Source organism: Elephantulus edwardii, unplaced genomic scaffold (genome assembly GCF_000299155.1).
Source record: "Elephantulus edwardii isolate Elephantulus edwardi_28Jun2011 unplaced genomic scaffold, EleEdw1.0 scaffold00068, whole genome shotgun sequence".
NCBI lineage: Eukaryota > Metazoa > Chordata > Mammalia > Macroscelidea > Macroscelididae > Elephantulus > Elephantulus edwardii.
Genome location: NW_006399818.1, coordinates 6,355,954 through 6,376,569, shown reverse-complemented (window position 1 = coordinate 6,376,569; position 20,616 = coordinate 6,355,954). Strand labels below are relative to the sequence as shown.

The 20,616-nt window shown below is 38.9% G+C and overlaps 1 protein-coding gene across 6 annotated transcripts in view; it reads right to left on the bottom strand.

Moving 5' to 3' along the window:
* Positions 1 to 20,616, bottom strand: part of APAF1 (apoptotic peptidase activating factor 1) — a 128,024-nt gene that overhangs the window by 21,576 nt on the left and 85,832 nt on the right. For 5 of the 6 annotated variants that reach the window (XM_006888505.1, XM_006888503.1, XM_006888504.1 and 2 more), the window contains 4 exons: positions 18,453 to 18,578; positions 16,400 to 16,519; positions 6,954 to 7,070; positions 3,753 to 3,878 (listed from right to left, as the gene is read on the bottom strand). The exons of the other annotated variant lie outside the window; for it this stretch is intronic. In XM_006888505.1, coding sequence (XP_006888567.1) covers positions 3,753 to 3,878; positions 6,954 to 7,070; positions 16,400 to 16,519; positions 18,453 to 18,578 — 489 coding nt within the window. The remainder of the gene's footprint in view (positions 1 to 3,752; positions 3,879 to 6,953; positions 7,071 to 16,399; positions 16,520 to 18,452; positions 18,579 to 20,616) is intronic. 6 annotated transcript variants of the gene reach the window in all.

The window sequence follows — 20,616 nt, the reverse complement described above, 5'->3', positions numbered from 1 at the left end:
CATGGTGCCACTGCTGTAAAATGGGACTGATATCAGGGTGGGGGTAAGACTGAGAAAAACTGGATAAATTGTGTATACTGCACTGAAACAGATGAGGGACTGAATAATTTAAAAGCGATGCATGATAGGGTATTATGGTTATCACAAGAGTCCACAATTAAGGTTGCATAGTAGAATGTACTTGAGGTGGTGGGAGGGGTGTGGGGGGATTGTGTACCAGGGAGGGAGTCTTTCTTTTACTTTTGAAAGAGAGGATTGAACTGGGGGTGGAGGGAGAGGGCTGGACAGGGAGAAAAGTGCAGCAATGAATGAATGGAAATCCAAAAATTATTTTTAAAAAAATCAAGAATATTTAGATACCTAAGTTACAACTATTCCTCGTTTTCTTTGCCCCACTTAGCTCTAGAACCCCATGTTCTAGGAGACTATAGAAGATCCTTTTTAGCCTTCACCAGACCAAGCCAAAGACCTAAAGAAACCAACCAAAAAAGGTCTACAGCCACGTGTCCTTTCAGAGGGCTCAGTCAACAATTAGTTTTTAATCAGGCCCTCTCTAGTAGGCAATGATTACTACACAGCCAAAGACCTTTAAAGAAAGAGAAGACAAAATAACCAAATAGAAAAAGCAACTTAGAGGGGATGGTAAATATAAAAGGAAATGAAAAATGGACTTCTCGCTGCTCCACAAAACGATATATACCTACTCATCTGTTCTCAGAGAAGAGTTCATGAAACACAACACAGTGATCTTAGAAAGAAAGAAAAATAATCTCTTTAGTATTACAAATGCAAAGGCAAAAGTTAAAAAGCCAATAAAAAGGTTGAAATTTAAAGCTAAGGAAAATACTCAAGCACTAAAGTACAACACAAAACAGAGGAAATGTTGAAGAGAAAACATGACATCCAGTTCAAAAGATCTGGATAATGGATGTTAAGAAAGAAAAAGCAGATTTTTAAAGAATCGAAGAAATAAGAATTCCAGAAAACTTCCTTGAATTGGAAAAAAGTGTTTGTTTCTAAGTTGAGACAGTATATGGAATATTCAAAATAATAGATGGGAAGGGGGGTGGAGAGACAACAACATTGTGGTCTATCAAAAGACATTTCAAAATTCTATGAACAAAGGAAAGATTTTACAATATTCCAAAGATTAAGAATTGAAATGTCTTCAGATTTCTCAGACAGAATAAATTCTGGTACCTCAAAGAAAATGGAACAATGTCTTGTAAATTTTAGGGTAAAATAAATTACAACGCTGGCCAAATTTAGTGCAAGTGTATAATTTCCTTAAATTTCATTAAAGCAGGAAAAGACTTCATACACACTCCAGACTTAACTGTGCAGAATCTATATATGTGCTAAGTAACAGTCATTTTAATGGAAAATCAGGAAACTGCATGATTTAAAATTAGGAAAGATAAGTGTTAGGGCTTTTATCATTTCACAATATTTACTCAACATTTATGATTAACAAATCCAAGAGGCTGGACTCTATGAAAAAGAAAATGGCATCAGGATTGAAGGAAGACTCATCAGTAACCTGGAATATGCAGATAACAATATCTCTCTTCCTGAAACTGAAGAATAATTGAAATTTTTCCTGAAGTTCAAAGACTACAGTCTTCAGTGTAGATTGCAATTCAAATAAAGAAAACAAAAATCTTCACAACTGCACCAAAAAGCAACATCATGATAGATGAAGAAAAGACTGAAGTGGTCAAGGATTTAATCTTGGTTCCATAATCAACATCCAACGTATTGTGTTCCAATAATGAATGGAAGCAGTCAAGAAATCAAACAACATAGGCACTGACTAGAGAATCACCTTAAAAATCAAATAACATGTTCATTACATTTAAAGTCCTATAAAGCAAGGACGTCCACTTAAAGGCAAAGTGCATCTAAACCAAGACAAGGCATTTTCAATAGCTTTATTTGTATATGAAAGTTGGATGATGAATAAAAAAGACCAAAAGTCTGGTGATGTAGTCTCTGGGGAGGTGAGCTGCGAACTCAAAGGTGGTGTCTCTTTGAAAGTTCAAATTCACAAATCTCTGCAGGAGAAAGAGCCTCTGAAAACATGCTGGAGGGTCTGCAGCGAGTTGGTTCTGATTTGATGCAAATGAGTGTGAGTTATGGTTGAAAGAAGAATTGATACCTTGGAATTGTGGAGGTGTAGAAGAGTACTGACTATACCATGGGCTGCTAAAAGAACAATTAAATCAGTCATGGAAGAAGTGCTATCAGGATGCTCCTTAGAGGCAAGTATAGTGAGATTTGTCTCATACACTTTGGTCATGTTATTAGGGAGGACCAGACCCTGGGAAAGATGAGCATGCTTGGAAAAGCAGAGTCAGAGAAGGACAGAAAACCCCTCAAGAAGATGGAATGACACTGTGACTACAACAATGGGCTTAAAGCACAGCAGAGATTGTGAGGGCAGAGTCTGAGCCGTCAGTCAGAGGCACCTTGAGTTACAGCTGACTCAACATCACCTGCCAACACGACTCTTAACTTTAGATGGAACAGCATCTAAAACCCCAGCCCTGGCTAATGGGCTCAAACTGCTGACCTTTTAACAGCCAAGCACTTAACCACTGTGCCATAAGGGGCTCCTTTGAACAGCATCTATTTATTATAATGACATTAAGTAATGATTTAATCAAAAGTATAAGTGGATAGGGACACTGGAGGTTGACAGATGAGCATGTGTGTAAAGACAGGTGCATATACTGTAGTATACATGAAAGGTGAAAGAGGGCAAAATCCTCATCATCCTATAGAGATGTTAGCAAGTAATGCTTCGTGTGGGAAAAACACGAATTGGCATCATAAGTATGCAATATGGAAGAAAAAAGGTAAACATAAAAAAGAAACACATAAAAGCAAAATGAAGAGGGTGTTTATTTTTTATAATAAACCTCAAAAAATTTATAAGTATTGGCACTAAAACTTTTTTTTTTTAGTAAGAAAACAAATAGATCTGTCTTGGAGCGGGTAAAACCAAGTTGCTCCATGAAGACTAAGATTTTGAAGCTCCATCTCACATATTTTGGGCACGAGGCCAGGAGAGACCAGTCCTTGGAGGATATCATGCTCGGAAGGGTGGAGGAACAGGGCAAGAGAGGAAATTTCCAGATTAATTGGATTGATACAGTAACTGGGGCAATAGGGGTAGGTGTGCTGGAATCAGTGAGACTGGCTCAGGACAGGGGAGGCTTCAGAGCTGCTGTACACAGAGTCCCTATGAGTCACAGGTGACTCGATGGCACATAACAACAACAAAAAGCTTACTCCCTCTATATATGCAAAACTCCATTAAGATACATGCTTTTTCCCGTAGGATTTCATCCCTGTAATAAACTTTTTTTTTCTTGAAAGAACAAAATCACTTTAACCGGATTTTATAGACATAAAGAAAAATAAGAAATTTTATGAATGGAGAGGGAAATTAATTGATGTAAATTCTATGGCAGGTAAGAAATTGCAATTGAACCTTTTATTTTAAAAATAAGCAACTTCCCACTAAGTAGTTCTAAGTCAAAATGTCTGCTTCACCCCATTTCCTTTTAGAAAATGAAGAAATACAAATCGGCTTCATCTAAGACGATGGATATACTGCCCATGTACGCCTGAGGTAGGATGACCTTAAAGAATTCCATTTTTTTAAATCCAACAGATTAGAGCTATGCCCTAGGTACCCTTTGCCAGAGTCAGCATTACATATGCTGGGGGCCACTGCTCCTTCTTACCTGAATTGCAGAATCATCAGAGCTTGAAACAAGAGTCTCCCCATCTGCTGTGAACTGAATGTGCCGTACAGCCTTCTTGTGTCCAATCCTGGACTGGAAGATTTTGCCATTTAGAAGTTCTAAAATCTCCAAAGCAGAAAACCACAGAACATTAATACAAGAAGTTCACCATCACCTAGGCATTACTCCTCTAAAGATATTAAACTAAAACTAAACTATGGGCTGTACGAGGAGGAATGTGGCATCAGGATTGGCAGAAGAATCATCAACAACCTATGTTATGCAGATGATACAACCCTGCTTGCTGAAACTGAGAAGAACCTAAAGCACTTACTGCAGAGGTCAAGGACTGCAGCCTTCAATATGGATTGAAGCTCAACATCAAGAAAACAAAGATTCTCACCACTGGGCCAACTGGCAGCATCAGTGTGGACAGTGAAGAGATTGAGATAGTTAACAGTTTTAGTTTATTTGGTTCCATAGTCAACACTCTTGGTAACAGCAGCCAGGAAATCAGGAGACAAATTGCATTGGGAAAGACAGCTGTAAGGGACCTCTCAAGAGTACTGAGGAGCAATGACGTCAGGCTGGAGACTAAGGTGCGCCTGATCCAGGCTACAGTCTTCACAATTATATGCTATGTATCGAAGAGTTGGACAGTGAATAGGGATGATAGAAAGAGAATTGATGCCTTTGAGTTGTGGTGCTGGAGAAGAGTGTTGACTATACCATGGACTGCCAGGAGAACAAACAGGTTGGTCCTGGAGAGGGTGAAGCCAGAATGTTCCCTGGAGTCAAGGTTTCTGAGGCTTCGTCTGACATACTTTGGGCATGTTGCAAGGAGGTATTGGTCCTTGGAGAGGTACATCAAGTTTGGGAGAGTGGAGGGACGGTGCAGGAGAGGAAGACCCTTGATGAAATGGATCGATTCTGTGAGTAGAGTGGTGGGAATGAGTGTGTTTGAGATGGCTAGGTTGGCACAGGATAGGACAGCGTTTAGGGCTCTTGCACATAGGGTTGCTATGAGTCGCAAGCGACTCGATGGCACATAACAACAACAACAACAAACTATGGAAAGGTACACAATTTTCTTTTCATAGTTTTTATAGCTTTCCTAGAGAACATAAAAAAGTACTACAGACAAACATGTGTATCTGCACAAACACATAGCCTTAAATAATTCACCGGGGTGACCTGATGTCTGCAGGAACATTCTGAGTACTCAACTACCCAACTGATCAAAGAAGTGCTAGTGTACGCTCAGTCTCCAATTAATTCACTGGGGTGACCTGATGTCTGCAGGAACATTCTGAGTACTCAACTACCCAACTGATCAAAGAAGTGGTAGTGTACGCTCAGTCTCCAATTACAACGACGTTTGAAATGGAGAGAAGAAAGAAAGGGGAAAAAAATCTTGCGTGAGATAAGACAAGCTCTTTATATAACAATACAGAGACAAGGGAAAATAAAGAATGGCAAAGGAAATGGGAGTCAGCACACTATGAAGGTTTAAGAGACATAAACCAACAAAAAAATGAAGAAAAGTGGTAATATGGTAATAAGATTTGATATAGTGTTACCATTCCTTCTATGGTATTTGTTATGACCAGCCAGTCAGCTTAAGGGAAGCTTGCTTCATCAGAGCAGGCCTGATTTAGGAATACAAGAAGTCCTGTGAAGTTGGCTTGTAGAGTCTGTGAGATTGCATGTGTGTGGCCTGTTGCTTCCAAGAGAGATGAACCCAAGATAAGGTAGGCTTTTCACCCAAGGACCCAAAGAGTAACCAAGTGCAAACTGGAGATCTAGCAAAGAACAAGTCAACTTCACAAGCACAGATCAATAGTATTTAATTATATAAAATATAGTATGTATGAATGATTGTATGAAGCACAACAGACATGAAAGAATAAAAGACAGAATGTACATGAATAAGCATAATGTATATAAATTATTAAATGAAAACAAATTTTTAAAAAAGATTTAAAAACAAAACAAAAAATAGCAAGAGTTTGAAAGAGAAGACTGAGAAAGAAATATTATCATCCTTTGAGTAACAAACATCACAAAGAGCTCTATCTTTTTAGAAAAGTATTCAATCTAAATACAAATATTTTTTCCCAGTATTGAATAAAACCCAAAGCCTTTACGGTAAATTCATGCTACAACAGCCCTGGTAAATAGCAGCACTGGCATCTCTTTCCAAATGCTTCATTCTTCACCGTGTAAAGCATCAAGTGCTTCACTTCTCCTCTTCATGGGCAAGAGGTGCCATTTCTCCTAAAAATGGATTCAAAATCACCATAGCTAGAGCCACAACTAAAGAATTCATAAATAGCTCTAACTACTTTGGTAAGACAAAGCGAAGGAGGAAACTATGCTCTTTGACAAACGAGTGCAGTTACAGAAAAACATGCTTCTGTACTTTGTGCGTTTGTATGTTATTTTGAGGTGATTTTTTTCTACATTTTTTATGAATTACAGAATATATTTAACCAAAAATATTTTTATTTTACTATCCTTTTTGCCTTACAACTTGATTTTAATTATGGATCTTCTTTAAATAAGTGAAGCATTTCAGGTGGTGAAAAAGCATACTCCTAATACCAAAAGTAGAACAGCAAGGGGTGGTCAAACAGGAAGACAACCTAGCACTGATACTCCCAATGAATCTTGGTACCAAAAATGCAAGTAATCTATAACCCTAAATGGTTGGGCTTCTAAGTTGTTAGGTGTTCTCGAGCTAACTACAACTCATAGAACCCTATGAAGAGGAGACCAGCATCTTGGATTTGACACAGTGACTCTAATGATAGGTTCTAGCATGGCAGAGATGGTAAGGATGACACAGGGTATGATAAGGTTCTGAGCTTCTACAGGTAGGAAGAAATGCCTTTTGCCTAGTTAGCTAAGTCTCAGATAGATAGTATTTGATACATTTAGAGAAAAGCAACACAAGCAGAGACCAAAGAACACACACACACACACACACACACACACACACACACACAGGAACGCACAACAGGAGCAAAGTCAATTCAAAAAACATACAACCAACTGCATTATAAGATTGTCTACAGTGTAAAAGAATAATGACTAGCACATCAGATACAGACTAGTTTTGTATCTAAGTGTACAATACCAGACACAGAATCAATTTTAATTATATTACACGGAATGACTTTAAAGACTAGAAATGAATACCTTAATGGCCCCATCTTCATCTCCAAATGCAACATACTCAAGGTGTGGACTTAAACAACAGCAACTAACTTGAGCTTCAGTCAGATAATCGATCTGACCTGTTTTTCCATTAATGAGCTAATGAAAAAGAAGGTACAATCGGTTATTAGTCTATAAGAGAAGCTTTTATTCTTTACAACAGAGGCAGCAAGTGAAAAAATAATATAAAAGGAAATAAGCAACAAGAGCTCCCAGGGGAGCAACAAAATCCTATCCTAGTCTCCGCAGTTCCATTTAACACTTCATGCTTTCATTTTACTTCACTTTTGTAATACGAATACATTTTCATAAAATAAAACGAGCTTTAAAAGGTTTTAAAAAGCAGCTGCGATGCCCACCACCTGAGACACATCTGTCTGATTTGTAATCCCACTGCTAGCTCCACACCCTTTTTCCATTTCTTCACAAAATCTATTTTAAGAAGGTTATCATTTGTTAAAATATACTGCTGCTATTTTTTCAAAAGGGCTAGTGAAATTAGACTGAGACAGACATTCTATAAAAATTCAAATCCAAATTTAAATGAGTTTTATGTCTCCCAAATAACTCAAATAACAGAGTTAAGATTCTTCTTTTTTCTTCTGAGTGTGGAGAAGTATTGGCATAGTGTCCATAAGCATCATTTTGATTTGTGAATTTAAAATGCCTAACCTAAGATTAAGAAGCTCTGATGGTGTAGTGCATTGCATGCTTTACTACTAACCAGAAGGTCCACAGCTTAAATATACAAACTGCTCAGCAGAAAGATGGGTAGTTTCCTCCCATAAAGATTTACACCCTCAGAAACCTGACAGAGTGTTTCCATGAATAGTGTATCTAAGATTAGGAATTAACTCAATGCCTCTGGGTTGGGTTTTTGGGTAAAATTATTTTTTCATAATCGGTTGTTGTTGTTGTTGTTGTGTACCGTAGAGTAGAAACCAGCCTAGAGAGACAGTTAATCACACGGGAGGTGATTGCTCCTCTTCTCCCACGGAGGGGCTGGTTGTCTGAAATCGTATGCTTTTGGGAATGCAGTGCAGCTTCTTGCCACTAGGCCACCTTCATAACTGGTGCCAATGTTAATTCCTTTTTTTTTTTTAAGACAGATTGGCACAGTAACTGTGGTAATGGGGGTAGGTGTGTCAGACACAGTGAGACTGGCTCAAGATAGGGTGGAGTTCAGAGCTGTTGTACATAAGGCCACTATGAGTTACAGGTAACTAGATGGTATATAACAAGTAATTAAAGCAGAAGGGAGCTCTGGTGGTCTAGTAAAAAGTTGTGCTGAAATCCCAAAAGCACACAGTTTTAATCCATTAGCTGCTCCACGGGAGAAAGATGGATAATCTCCAAGAAAGATGAGTAATCTCCTCCCATGAAATTTACGGTCTCTGAAAACCCACTGGAGGGTCAGCTATGGGTCAGTTATAACCTGACAGCTCACAACAACAACAATTATAAAAGCAGCTACTTTATTACTCAACTCATACATGGAAGATGCAAAAATACTTCTGCAGGTGGGACTGTAACATGATATAACCACTATGGAGGGATGTGATACTTCCTCAAAAAGTTAGAAATAACATGTGACCCAACTGTTCCATTGCTTGGAATATACCCTGAGAAAATGAGAACTGAGACACAAATGGAGACTTGTACACCAATGTTCACAGCAACATTATTGACCACTGCAAGAACAATGAAACAGTCAAAATATCCAACCACAATTGAATGGATTGAGAAATTATGGTGCAGTCACACGATTGAATACTATACCACATGCAGGAGCAATGATTTTGTAAATTACTACCTAACTTGGAAGGAACTGGAGAGCATTACAATAAGTGAAATAATTCAGTCCCATAAGGACAAATACAGAGTAAGACCATTATTGTAGAGCGTGTATGAGGATCCAATGGAGGGGGGTGTTAATCATGGGGTTGCACAATTTTGATGGGTGGGGGAGTTGTGGGTAAAGGAAATGTGAAATATCCAGAGAGAAAAACAACATATATGAACTTTTTAAGTAAATCAATATAAAATAAAAATTTTACTTTAAATTACAAAAAAAGGTTAGAAGTACTAGTTGACCCAGCTGTCCCACTACTAGGAATATACCCAAAATAAATCAGAGCTGAAACAGAGATACATGCACACTCATGTTACTCCCAGCATTAATTACAACAGCAAAGAAATGGAAATTGCCTAAGTGCCCATCAACAATTGAGTGGATAGAAAACCTATGGTACATTCACACAACAGAATACTATACAGCATTGAAAACAATGAATTCACAAAACATTACTGTGGCATTAGTCTAAAAGTTGGCTTTTCTAGCCATTACATTAGGTCCCCCTGGTCTTCAGCTACCTTAACATGGACATACGGTCTTGCAAATCATCAATAGCTGTGGGACTAATTTTATAAGCTAGAGAGTGCTTTCCACACTGTAGAACAAGACCCTGGCGAAAGTGATGGAGAAAGAGAGACTGAAGCCAGAGTAAACCTGAGATAAAAGTCACAGTAAAAGCTTTTGCTTGTTGGATGACTGAAAGAAAAGCTGACTTGCTCTGAAACAAACCCTTTTGGATGATTAAGGAAACAAGAGGCTTTTTGAATTTGTGGCATTGAACTAAAATCAGGACTTTCACTAATTGAGGAATTGTGTTTTGCTGTTAATCTGGCTTGAGATTGCTGGGCTAAACCTGGATTTACATTGGATGACATTCTTTGGCTCCTCCACTCCCAAACCTATTTTCCTAATGAACTCCACTCTCAGTACCACAACTGTGAGGAAACAAGGATTATGAGACCTGAATGATTAGTAGAAAGAGGTGCAGGAGCAGGTGAGGTGGAATGTCTGACCGAGTAGCGATCTATATACTGCTATGGACATTACTGATGGGGAGAGTTCCCCTTTATGAAGCAGGTAACTGACTACCCGTATGTTGTAACTACTCCTTCTGCAACTACACAATGTGGATAAGTCTGGAAGACATGCCGAAGGAATAAGCCCACTATTATAATAATAGGATCAAGATGAGGGGTGGAGAGAAGAGCAAGAAAAGAATGGACAGATAATGAACACTGCATTGGAATGGGTGAAAGGAAGGACACTCTGAATGGAATGGACTATTAGAAAATAAGTGTGTGACAATTAATAGTCTGGAACAGGACAAGCATCACAATGAATGAAAACCAATCTCTTCCTAAACCTTCACTAAAATAGAAAAAAAAACCTCCAAGTCTGCTGAAGCTGAAATCATTGTCAGATACTACTCTATAACTCAGTGTTACAACCTAAAAAAGAATTTTTTTTTTTAGAATTAGGAAGCTTCAGGGAGGAAAATGTGCAACAATGAAAGAATGGAAATCCAAGTTCTTTATAAATTTTCATCAAAATAAAAAAAAATCAGAAGCTTGGGACAATTTATTATTTTTCCCTTTTTTATTCATTCATTGTTGCACATTGTCTTTCCTTTTCCTCTCTTTTCCCTCCCCTAGTCCACTCTGCAATGCACCTCCTGCTCCAGACTGTTGTCATATGTATAATGTCCAATCATATAATCTCCTCAGACAGTTCTTCCCTTCATCTATTCCAATGCAGTGCTCATTATGCACTCTTTTCCTCTTATCCCCACAACCCGTCATGTCAGTCCTATTTTATAACAGTGGTGTTATGCAGTGTTCTTTTGTGAATGAGATATTTCACTCAGCATAATGTCTTCCAGGCTCACCCATGTTGTGTAATGTATTAGGAGTTCATTGTTTTTCAACTGCGTAATATTTCATTGTGTAAATGTTCAATAGTTTTTCTATCCATTCGTTTGTTGATAGGCTTTAAGTTGCTTCAATGTCCCTGTTATTGTGAATAATGCTGAAATAAACATAGGTGTGTATCCATCTGTTTGAGCTGTGGCTCTGGTTTCTTTAGGGTATACTCCTAGTAGCAGAAATGGTATTTCTATTTCCAACTTTTTGAGAAAGTGCGAGACTGCCTTCCATAGTTGGCAATACCATTTTACATGCCCAGCACCAGTGAATAAGTGTTCCAATCTCTCCAGCATTTGTTGTTTGCTGCCCTGTTAAACTCTGCTATTGCTTCTGGGGTGAGATCATAGTTGTTTTATACAATCTAAAAACCTTGAATTAATTTTCAACATGAAACAAGTAGTCACCTCTGTTTCACGTACAAAAAATTATTAGGACAATCAAGAAGATTCTCCTCTACAGTATTTTATCCAGTATGTTCTGCTCTATCATGATGTTGTTGTTATGTGCCATCAAGTAGGAACCACCTCAACTGACCCTCGAGGCAGTTTTCAGAAGCTTTAAATCATATGGGAGGAGGCTTCCTATCTTTCTCCCACAGAGCAGCTAATGGATTTGAACTGTGGACCTTTGGCTTGGCAGTGCACTCCTCACCACTAAGCCTTATTCTAAAAGGCAGAACAACTAAAACTCAAATAGCTTTGTTCCCTCAAAAGTCAATTTCCAGAGACATTTGTAAAATTAAAAACCTTCAAACTCAATGCTATAGAGTCGAAAGGGACTCATCGGTGACCCTCCTCTGGGTTTCTGGAAGGTGTAAATCACATTCTCACATACTTTGGACATGCTGTCAGGAGAGGCCAGTCCTTGGTAACTCCTGACAACAGACATCATGGCAGAAAAGGAAAGGGGGAGAGTAAAAAAAAGAGGAAGACCCTCACCAAGATGGATTGACACTGTGTAACAATGGACTCGAGCAGGTCAGAGACCCTGAGAGCGGCACAGGATAGGACAAGGTTCAGATCTGTGGTTCCTAAAGTAGCAGCGTCTTAGCTGCCTCAACAGCACATACAACAACCAATCACATGGCAGCAGACTGCCCATCTTTCTTTTGCGGAGCCACTAGTGGACTCAAAACACAAGACAGGCGCTGTCTTTGGGTGATCACTGTGAATTATGACATCAGAGCTGCCTCTTTGTAAACTAGTGACTAAAAAAAAAATTGTTCACATAAATGGAACTTTTTATTTGGTATTTTATCCTCTAAACTCTTCCACAACCAAAGACAGAACAAAATGATATTTTTGTACTTCAATGACTCAAGTTGCATTGTTACTATAACTGTTAAAGGAAAGCTACACAAATTTAATAAAATATAAGCAGGAGGCTACTGAACTTGGCAAGAAAGCTGCAGTGAAAAATATTCCAAGTGGAAGAATCAGTCTGCTAAGCCCAGTAATGAGGTAGTCACATCTCCACTGTTGATGTGCATTCCAGGAAAAACATTTAGATCACTCAATCAAAGTACATAGGATGATAACTGTTGTTGTTGTTGTTGTTGTTGTATACTGTTTGTCAGAAACGACTAACAACTGACCCTCCAGTAGGTTTTCAGAGGCAGGAAATCTCACAGAAGGAGATTTTGCCCATCCTTTTCCCACGGAGCAGCTGGCGGATTCGAACGATGTGCTTTTGGGATTACAGTGCAGCTTCTTACTACTAGACCATCAGAGCTCAGAGGATGATTATAAAATTTATAAAATATAAAACAGGCTAAGGTGATGGTGTTTCACAGCTTGACACGAACCACACAATAGAAAAGTGTCTACATACCATAGGCAACTTTCTCCCAGACAGCTGTCTTCTGAATTTGGATTCTATCTTAACCCTATAACCAGTTCACAGACTACTAAAGGCAAAGAGGGTCTTCTTAAAGGTAAAAGAATCCCCCAAATCAAACTTAAAAAAAAAATCAACTGAGGCTTAGGGAAGCGCAGTAATTTATTCAACATTAGAGAATGTTGATAGTAAAGGTGTGAAAAGTCACTGCTTTTTTAAAAAGAAAAAAAAAATTTGTTTCCAACAAACAAGCTGAGCTCTGCAGCCTCAGAACTTGTCAGGCTCTGTCCTACTCTCTACCAGGATGCATATCAATAAAAAACAAAGCAAAAAACAAACACACAAACAAAAAAAACCCAAACCACCACCAACAAAATCCAAACAAACAAAAAACACCCACAAAACACCAAAACCAAAACCCAAACCACCACCAACAAAATCCAAACAAACAAAAAACACCCACAAAACACCAAACCTACTTGTAGAGTCAGGTCTGACTCATCACGACCCTCCACTGTGTTTCCAAGGCTGTAAATCGTGATTCTCCCAGAGAGCTACTGAGGAACGGCCAGATCCAACCAGGCCTTTCAGTTACCAAATAACTTGATATGACAAGGCCACTCTCACCACACCTTCCATGTGTACACTTTTTTCCTCTTCTATTTACCCTTTTATCTTAACGCTTCTACCTTTCAATAACCAAATCAAGAAAACCTAATGCATGGATCACATGCACAAATTTTTCCCTAGAAGCATAATATACTTTTTTTTTTAAATTTTATTTTTGGGTGTGTACCATCAAATCGGATCTGACTGGTACAGTAGGAGATTGCCCCTCCTTCTTCAGCAGAGCATCTGGTGGATACGAACAGTGTATCTCTGGGATTGCAGTGCAGCTTCTTGCCACTAGGCCACCAGAGCTCCCCTGCATAATGTACTTTTATATACTTCTCTGACAAGCACAGAATCAACTTATATATTCATATTCTTTTAAAAGTTAATAAAAGGCCCTAAAATAATATCTATATAGTAGGAAGCAATACATAGACAGGCTCATTAACACCCGCCTATCACAGGGTTTCCGCCTGTCTCAAACCTTACATCTGTCTTCAGAGAAATAGGAAATGTCTCAGAAGCCCCACATAAATACCACACTGACTCTGCCTTTCTCCTTTAGGTTGCTCTTACCACCTCTCCCTGCCCCAGGTCACTGTCACTCAATTCCACCATGCTTACAATTTCTATAACAGTCCACTGCTCAGTGTTCTGTGAGGGCTATGTAAGCAGTTATCTTGTATTTGAACTTCAACACTCCATGAGATTATCTGCTTTCACCTGTTGTCACTAGAACTCTATCACTACTTCTACACCTTCACTACTTCCAGAACTTTTCTATCACACTAATGACAATCCAATTGCACTGGATCTCCATATAGAAAATGCTTTCCTCAAGTACCAAGGCTGTTGTTGTCATTAGCTGCCATTGAGTCAAGTGCGACTCTATGAAGAAAAGATGTGAACCCAGTCCTGTCCTGTGCTCCCACTTCCTGACACATAAGAGACCATTACAGCAGTCACCATGTCAACTGACCTGGTTGAGGGTCTTCCTCTACTTTGCCGACCTTCCACCAGTCCCAATATCATGTCCCTCTCCAAGGAATAGCACTTCCTAGCAATATGTCCAAAGTATGTGAGGCGAAGCCTCATCATTCTTGTCTCCAAAGGGCATTCCATTTGCACCCTCTTCAAGACATATCTATTTGTTCTCTTGGCCATCCACAGGATGGTTCAGTGTTCTTTTCCAACACCACAGCTCTAAGGCATCAATTCTTTTTCTGTCATCCTTATTCACTATCCAGGTCTTGGAAAGACTATGGCCTGAATCAGACGCACTTTAGTCCTCAAAATGACATCACTATGCCTCAATAATTTGGAAAGGACCCTGACTGCAGATTTTCCCAGTGTAATGTATCTCCTTATTTCCTGACTGCTCATACCAAGGGTGTCAAATACAATCCTATAAACTTAAAATAGAACTGCAAAACCTCTTAGGGGATCTGCTCTCTGTTACTACTCCTTGTTCTTGTTGTTGTTATGTGTCATCAAGTCAAGTATGACTCATAGACTCATAGCAACCCTATCAGTAACAAACAGACCTGAACCCTGTCTATCCCGCGTCATCCTCTTCATCTCTAACATACTAGAGCTGCTCCAGTCAGTGTGTCAACCCTTCTCACTGAGGGTCTTCCTCTATTTCGCTGACTCTCCATCTTTCCAAACATGACATCCCTTTCCAAGAAACGGCCTCTCCTAGAAACATGCCTAAAATATGTGAGACGAAGCTTCACCAATCCTGTCTCTAACGAGCACTCTGGTTACACCTCAATTCCTCTGCCAATGAATGTATGAGGCTCCATTCTCTTCAGCCAGTGACAGAAATGCCTTCTCCCTTATGATACAGTATTTGAGCATGGATGGTGGGTATATTTAGAGTACAGCTGTTTAGAGCCATAGTAATCCTTATGGATCCATGTAATCCTTTCATTCTCAAAGAACAGAGAACCAGAGTTAAAACTCAGGAAATAGTTATTGAACAAATGTGTGAGTAAATGAGTGAATGAACAGGTGTTTAGTATATGAAACCCAGCATCTTTCATTTCAGACTCAGTGAGCCCAATTTCTTCATAATTTAAAGTGACTATGTTCTTTGCCTTCAGTATGGACTAAGGCTCAATGTGAAGAAGACAAAGATTCTCGCCACTGGACCAATTGGCAGCATCAGGATGGATGATGAAGAGATTGAGAGTGTTCACAGCTTCAGTTTGCTCAGCTCCACAGTCAACACTCTTGGCACCAGCAGTCAGGAAATCAAAAAGCGTATCGTGATGGGAAAGTCTGCTGTTAGGGACCTCTCTAAGGTACTCAGGAGCAACAGTGTCTCTCTGGAGACTAAGGTGCGCCTGATACAGGTCATGGTATTTGCAATCGCTTGTTATGCATCAGAGAGTTGGACAATGACTAGGGAGGACAGAAGGAGAGTGGATGCTTTTGAGCTGTGGTGCTGGAGAAGGGTACTGAATGTACCCTGGACTGCCAGGAAAACAAACAGATTCATCTTAGAGAGGATTAAACCAAGCTACTCCTTGGAGGCAAGGATTCTGGGGCTTCGTCTGACATACTTTGGACATGTTGCCAGGAGGGACGGGTCCTTGGAGAGGGACATCATGCTTGGGAGGGTTGAGGGACAATGCAGGAGGGGAAGACCCTCTATGAGATGGATTGATTTGGTGACTGGGGTAATCGGGATGGGTGTGTCAGAGGCGGTGCGGTTGGCGCAGGGTAGAGCAGGGTTTAGGGCTGTTGTGCATAGGGTCGCTATGAGTCGGAAACGACTCGACGGCACATAACAACAATAACAACATGTTCTTTGAAAGACTAATTTATCATAAGGCCTCCACTGGTATGCTCATCCCCTTTGCAAACTCCATCATCTATGTCTATATTGCTATTGGGGACAAGTATAAGTTGAGAACATGGTATTCCTAGACTCCAAAGAGTCAAGGAATGTGATCACAGATACAAACAGAAGATGGAGGCAAAGACCTATCATGCAATTTAATTCTAGATACTAGCACTGCTGAGGCTCAGCTCAAGATCTAGACATTTAATAATAACCTACATATGATACACTCAATGAAACCTTCTAAATACTACTAAGATACTATTACCTGTGATCCCAAGTCCAAAAGCAGGTGAGAAAACTATGAATAAATTCAACTGAAACAGTTTTTCCAAATGTTTCCTAAAATACTTACTTGGAGATGTTTTATATTGTCAACTGCAAGAACCATCACTTCATTCTCATGAAAAACAACATCCACTTCTTGCTTTAATACTACAGCCGAGTTCTTACATACTTTCTCTATCTCCCAGAGCTGTTAAAGAGATCAAGAAAGTAAAGTAACTGTGTGCTAGCAATCCACGCTTCTGAAATAATGTAAAGGCAAGTTTTAATCTTAAATCAGATACATGTCATGCTTCACAATAAAAATGCTCAAAATGCTTTAATTACTGGATTAGAATTCATTTCAGTAAGTATGCATGAACACATTTTATTGTAAGAAACAGTTAGTACTAAAGAGTACCAAAACAGCTCAGGATGAAACCTACTTCTACCTGATGCTGTCACTTTAGACAAGTTACTTAACCTGACGCTACTGGAAGTTGAGGACCCGCTCTTGTTTCTCAATCTTTTTAATACGGGTCCACAACAGGATAAAGAAGCCTGCACAAGAATTTAAATCAACTACTCATATACGTTGTTACAGTATGCCTACTGATGCAGGGGTTTTTTGGGGGGGAGGGAGTGTTATTATTTTTTTTTTCTTTCCAAAACAGGATTTTTTGCTGAAGGAGGCAATGTGCTGATCTATGTTATGACCTCAATGCATTGACATGGCACATGAACACTGACTTACATTTCTGTACCTCAGCTACAAAAAGGGCTGTAATAATTAGCAAAGTAATATGAACACAGTACTTTACACCAATGGCTGAAAAACAATAAACCGTAAATAAATTTTAGCTATGATCTGTTGAAAACACTGTATTAGATACTACAGAGACCATACAGGCAGGGTTCATTAAGTTTATAATTTAAGATTTAAATGTGAACAAAAATCAGATGAGTTATGAAGCACTAGAACTAAGGATTAGCAGAATTTGATAGGTATTATAAGAATATGACAGCATGGAGTTACACAGCATTAAAGCAAAGAGGCACTAAGACAATGTTATAAATTATTAGGGAACATTTCACAGAAGGATTACAACAAGGAGGCAGGGCATTTAGTATATATGAGCCATATAAACCTAAGGCAGAAGGATGTTTGTGGAAATAGAAGTTGTTTAGTGTTCAGTGCCTGCAGGAACTTGGAAAAAAGCCTGGAACAGAGCAAAGCTATACTATGGAGGCACTTAAATGGTAGACTTGGGAGCACATACTTACTTTTGTGGGCAATAGGGAGCCATAGTCTGCTTTTGAAGAAAATAACAAAATTGTGTTGCATATAAAGAAAATATCTTGGCAGCAGCATGTGAATAGTTAACAGGGTAAAAAAAAAAAAACACAACCCAACTGTGGCAGAAACTAATGCAAGAATAGAGGCAACAGATAATAATGAGCACCTAAATTTAGGCAGCCAGGCAGAGATAAAGGATAGACAATGCAAAAGCAGACTCTATTGGAATTAGCAAGTAACTAGATAAGAAAATTCAAGGTAGGAGAGTCAAAAATTACTCTGAAGTGTCAAATGTAATATATGTAAATTAACCAAAATGCATTTTACTCATTGGACTTCTTTTTTTCCACTTTAAATTTATTTTAATGAAAGTTTACAGAGACTTTGGATTTCCATTCATTCATTGTTGCACTTTTCTCCCTGCCCACTCCCCTCCCCAAGTCGCTTTTCTTTTGGAAAAATAAATTAAAAAAAAATTATTTCATTGCTATTCAATCCCTCCCCCCAAGTCCACTCCACTATTCTGCCTTCCTTCTGGACTCTTTTCATAACAATAATATCTAATCATATCATTGGACTTCTTTAGCACCTACTCCATGGTGATTCAAGAAACATTTACTGAACAAATGAAACTGTTAGATTTTAGACCATAGTACTTTTCAACATTAATATGAACATGATACTTGTTTTCATTCTAATACTATTTATCCTTAGTTCACAGGGTCACTATGAGTCATACTCTACTCAATGGCACCTAACAACAACAATACTATTCATGCATTCCTCACTCTGTAGGAGACATCATTATTAGTAAATGGCTGAAAATGAAAACCTCAGCATATCTCACCCTGATTGTCTGGTCATCTGAAGAGGTCAGAAATAATGATCCATCCGGAGAAAACATCACAGAATGAACCCAACTTAAATGTCCTCTGCAGTCAGCTACTTTTAAACAGGAGTCCATATTCCACAACTACAAAATAAACACAGTAAATAAAAAATCAAATCCAAAGGCATTTTGAATACAGCAGAATATTGGGGGGAGGGAGCAAGAATAACTTAGTATTACAGACATAACTCCAAGATATTGTGGATCCAACTCCAGACCACAGTAAAGCAAGTCACACAATTCTTTAGTTCTCCAGTGAACATAAAAGTTATGTTTATGCTTTACGGTAAAGTGTGAGAGCATTACAGAAAAGCCTGAAGTATTACTAGGATTAACAAAATGTGACACAGAGATAAAAAGTGAGTACAAAGCTATTGGGGAAATGGCACCTACACACTTATTTGACCCAGGGTTGCCACAAACAAATTTGTAAACAACTGAGTATCTGATCAGCAAAGTACAATGGAACAAACCACAATCAAACAAGGTGGGCCTGCACCACTTCTAGGAATAGAGTCCAAAAAACACACTAGCAAAAAGGCAAAACTGCTTATATAGAAAAGAGCTTAGTGGGTCAGTGGTAAGGAGCTGCGCTGCCAACTGGGAGGCATGCGGCTGAAATCGACCAGCTGCTCTGTGGGAGAAAGGTAGACAACTTCCTCCAATGAAAGTTAACTGTCTCTGAACACTTGCTGGAGGGTCAGCTATGAGTCGGTTCCAACACAACAGTACATGACAACAACTTACACAGAATCATTACACGATTATTCTCAATAACGAAAGAGAGAAATAATCCAAGCGATCATCAAGAAGGAACAGAGACCTAGAGTAAAGCCCCAAACCATAAAGTTCCTAAGAGACAAACTGGGACCAAGCTTAGAAGGGTTAGTCTATGGTATAAAGATACCGCCAAATGCAGCCAGGAATGCACAATCTAAAGAGGATAAATGCATGAACAGGACCTTCTAAAGATTAAATCTCTATACACATAAAAAACTTTTTCAAACAGGGTGAAAAGAAAACCTGCCGACTGGGAACAAACACTTGGCAATACCACCTCAGAAAAAAGTCTCATAATGAAAGTTTACAGAATATTTCTGGGCCTCCACAAGAAAAAGGCTGATAACCCAATTACAAACTGGGCAAAAGACATGGAAAGAATTTTCACAGAGGAAGATATTTGGTTGACCAACAGATACATGAAGAAATGCTCAAAATCACCGGCAATAAGAGAGATGCAAATCAAAACCACAATGAGATAGCATCTCAACCCAGCAGCAGCAGTGGCAAAATTTAGCAAGGCAGTGGGCAATAAATGTTGGAGAGGATGTGGAGAGGTGGGAACTGTCATGCAGTGTTGGTGGGATTGTAAAATGATGCAACCACTCTGGAAGACAGTTTGGCATTTCTTCAAAAAGTTGAACACAGAAACTCCATATGACTCAGATATTCCAGTACTAGGAATATGCCCCAAGGAAATTAGAACAGAGACACAAATGGAGATTTGCATACCAATGTTCATAGCAGCATTATTCACCATCACAAGAACATGGAAACAGCCCAAATGTCCAACCACAACCGAATGGACTGAGAAACTATATATTCACACAATGGAATACTATACAGCACTCAGGAATAACGATTTCGAAAAATGCTACGTAACTTGGGAGAAGCTGGAGAGCACTATGCTGAGTGAACTAACACAGTCTCGTAAGGACAAATACTGTATAAGGATAACTAGTAAAATATGTACGGGAACTCAGGGTGGGGAGGGCTGAGGATGGGTAGGGACAAAACCACAGGGTTTTACAGTTTCTTGGATGGAGGGTAATGGGAGAAAATGGGAAAGATCTGGGTGAAAAGACAGGGTAAGAATGGGCAAAGTCCAATGGTGATTAAGTTTGTAAAACATAATGCATGAGAATGATTGTATGAAACACAGTATGAATGAGGAATAGTGTGAAACACATGTATACGAATTTTGTAAGCAAACCAATAAAAAAAAAAGAGGAGGAATTGTCTGAATAAACTCCAGTGATTACAGCTATGTGATTGTATTATTAAACACTAGGCAGTCATAAAAAGGGGTAAGAAAATAATCTTCAGACCCTAAATATATATA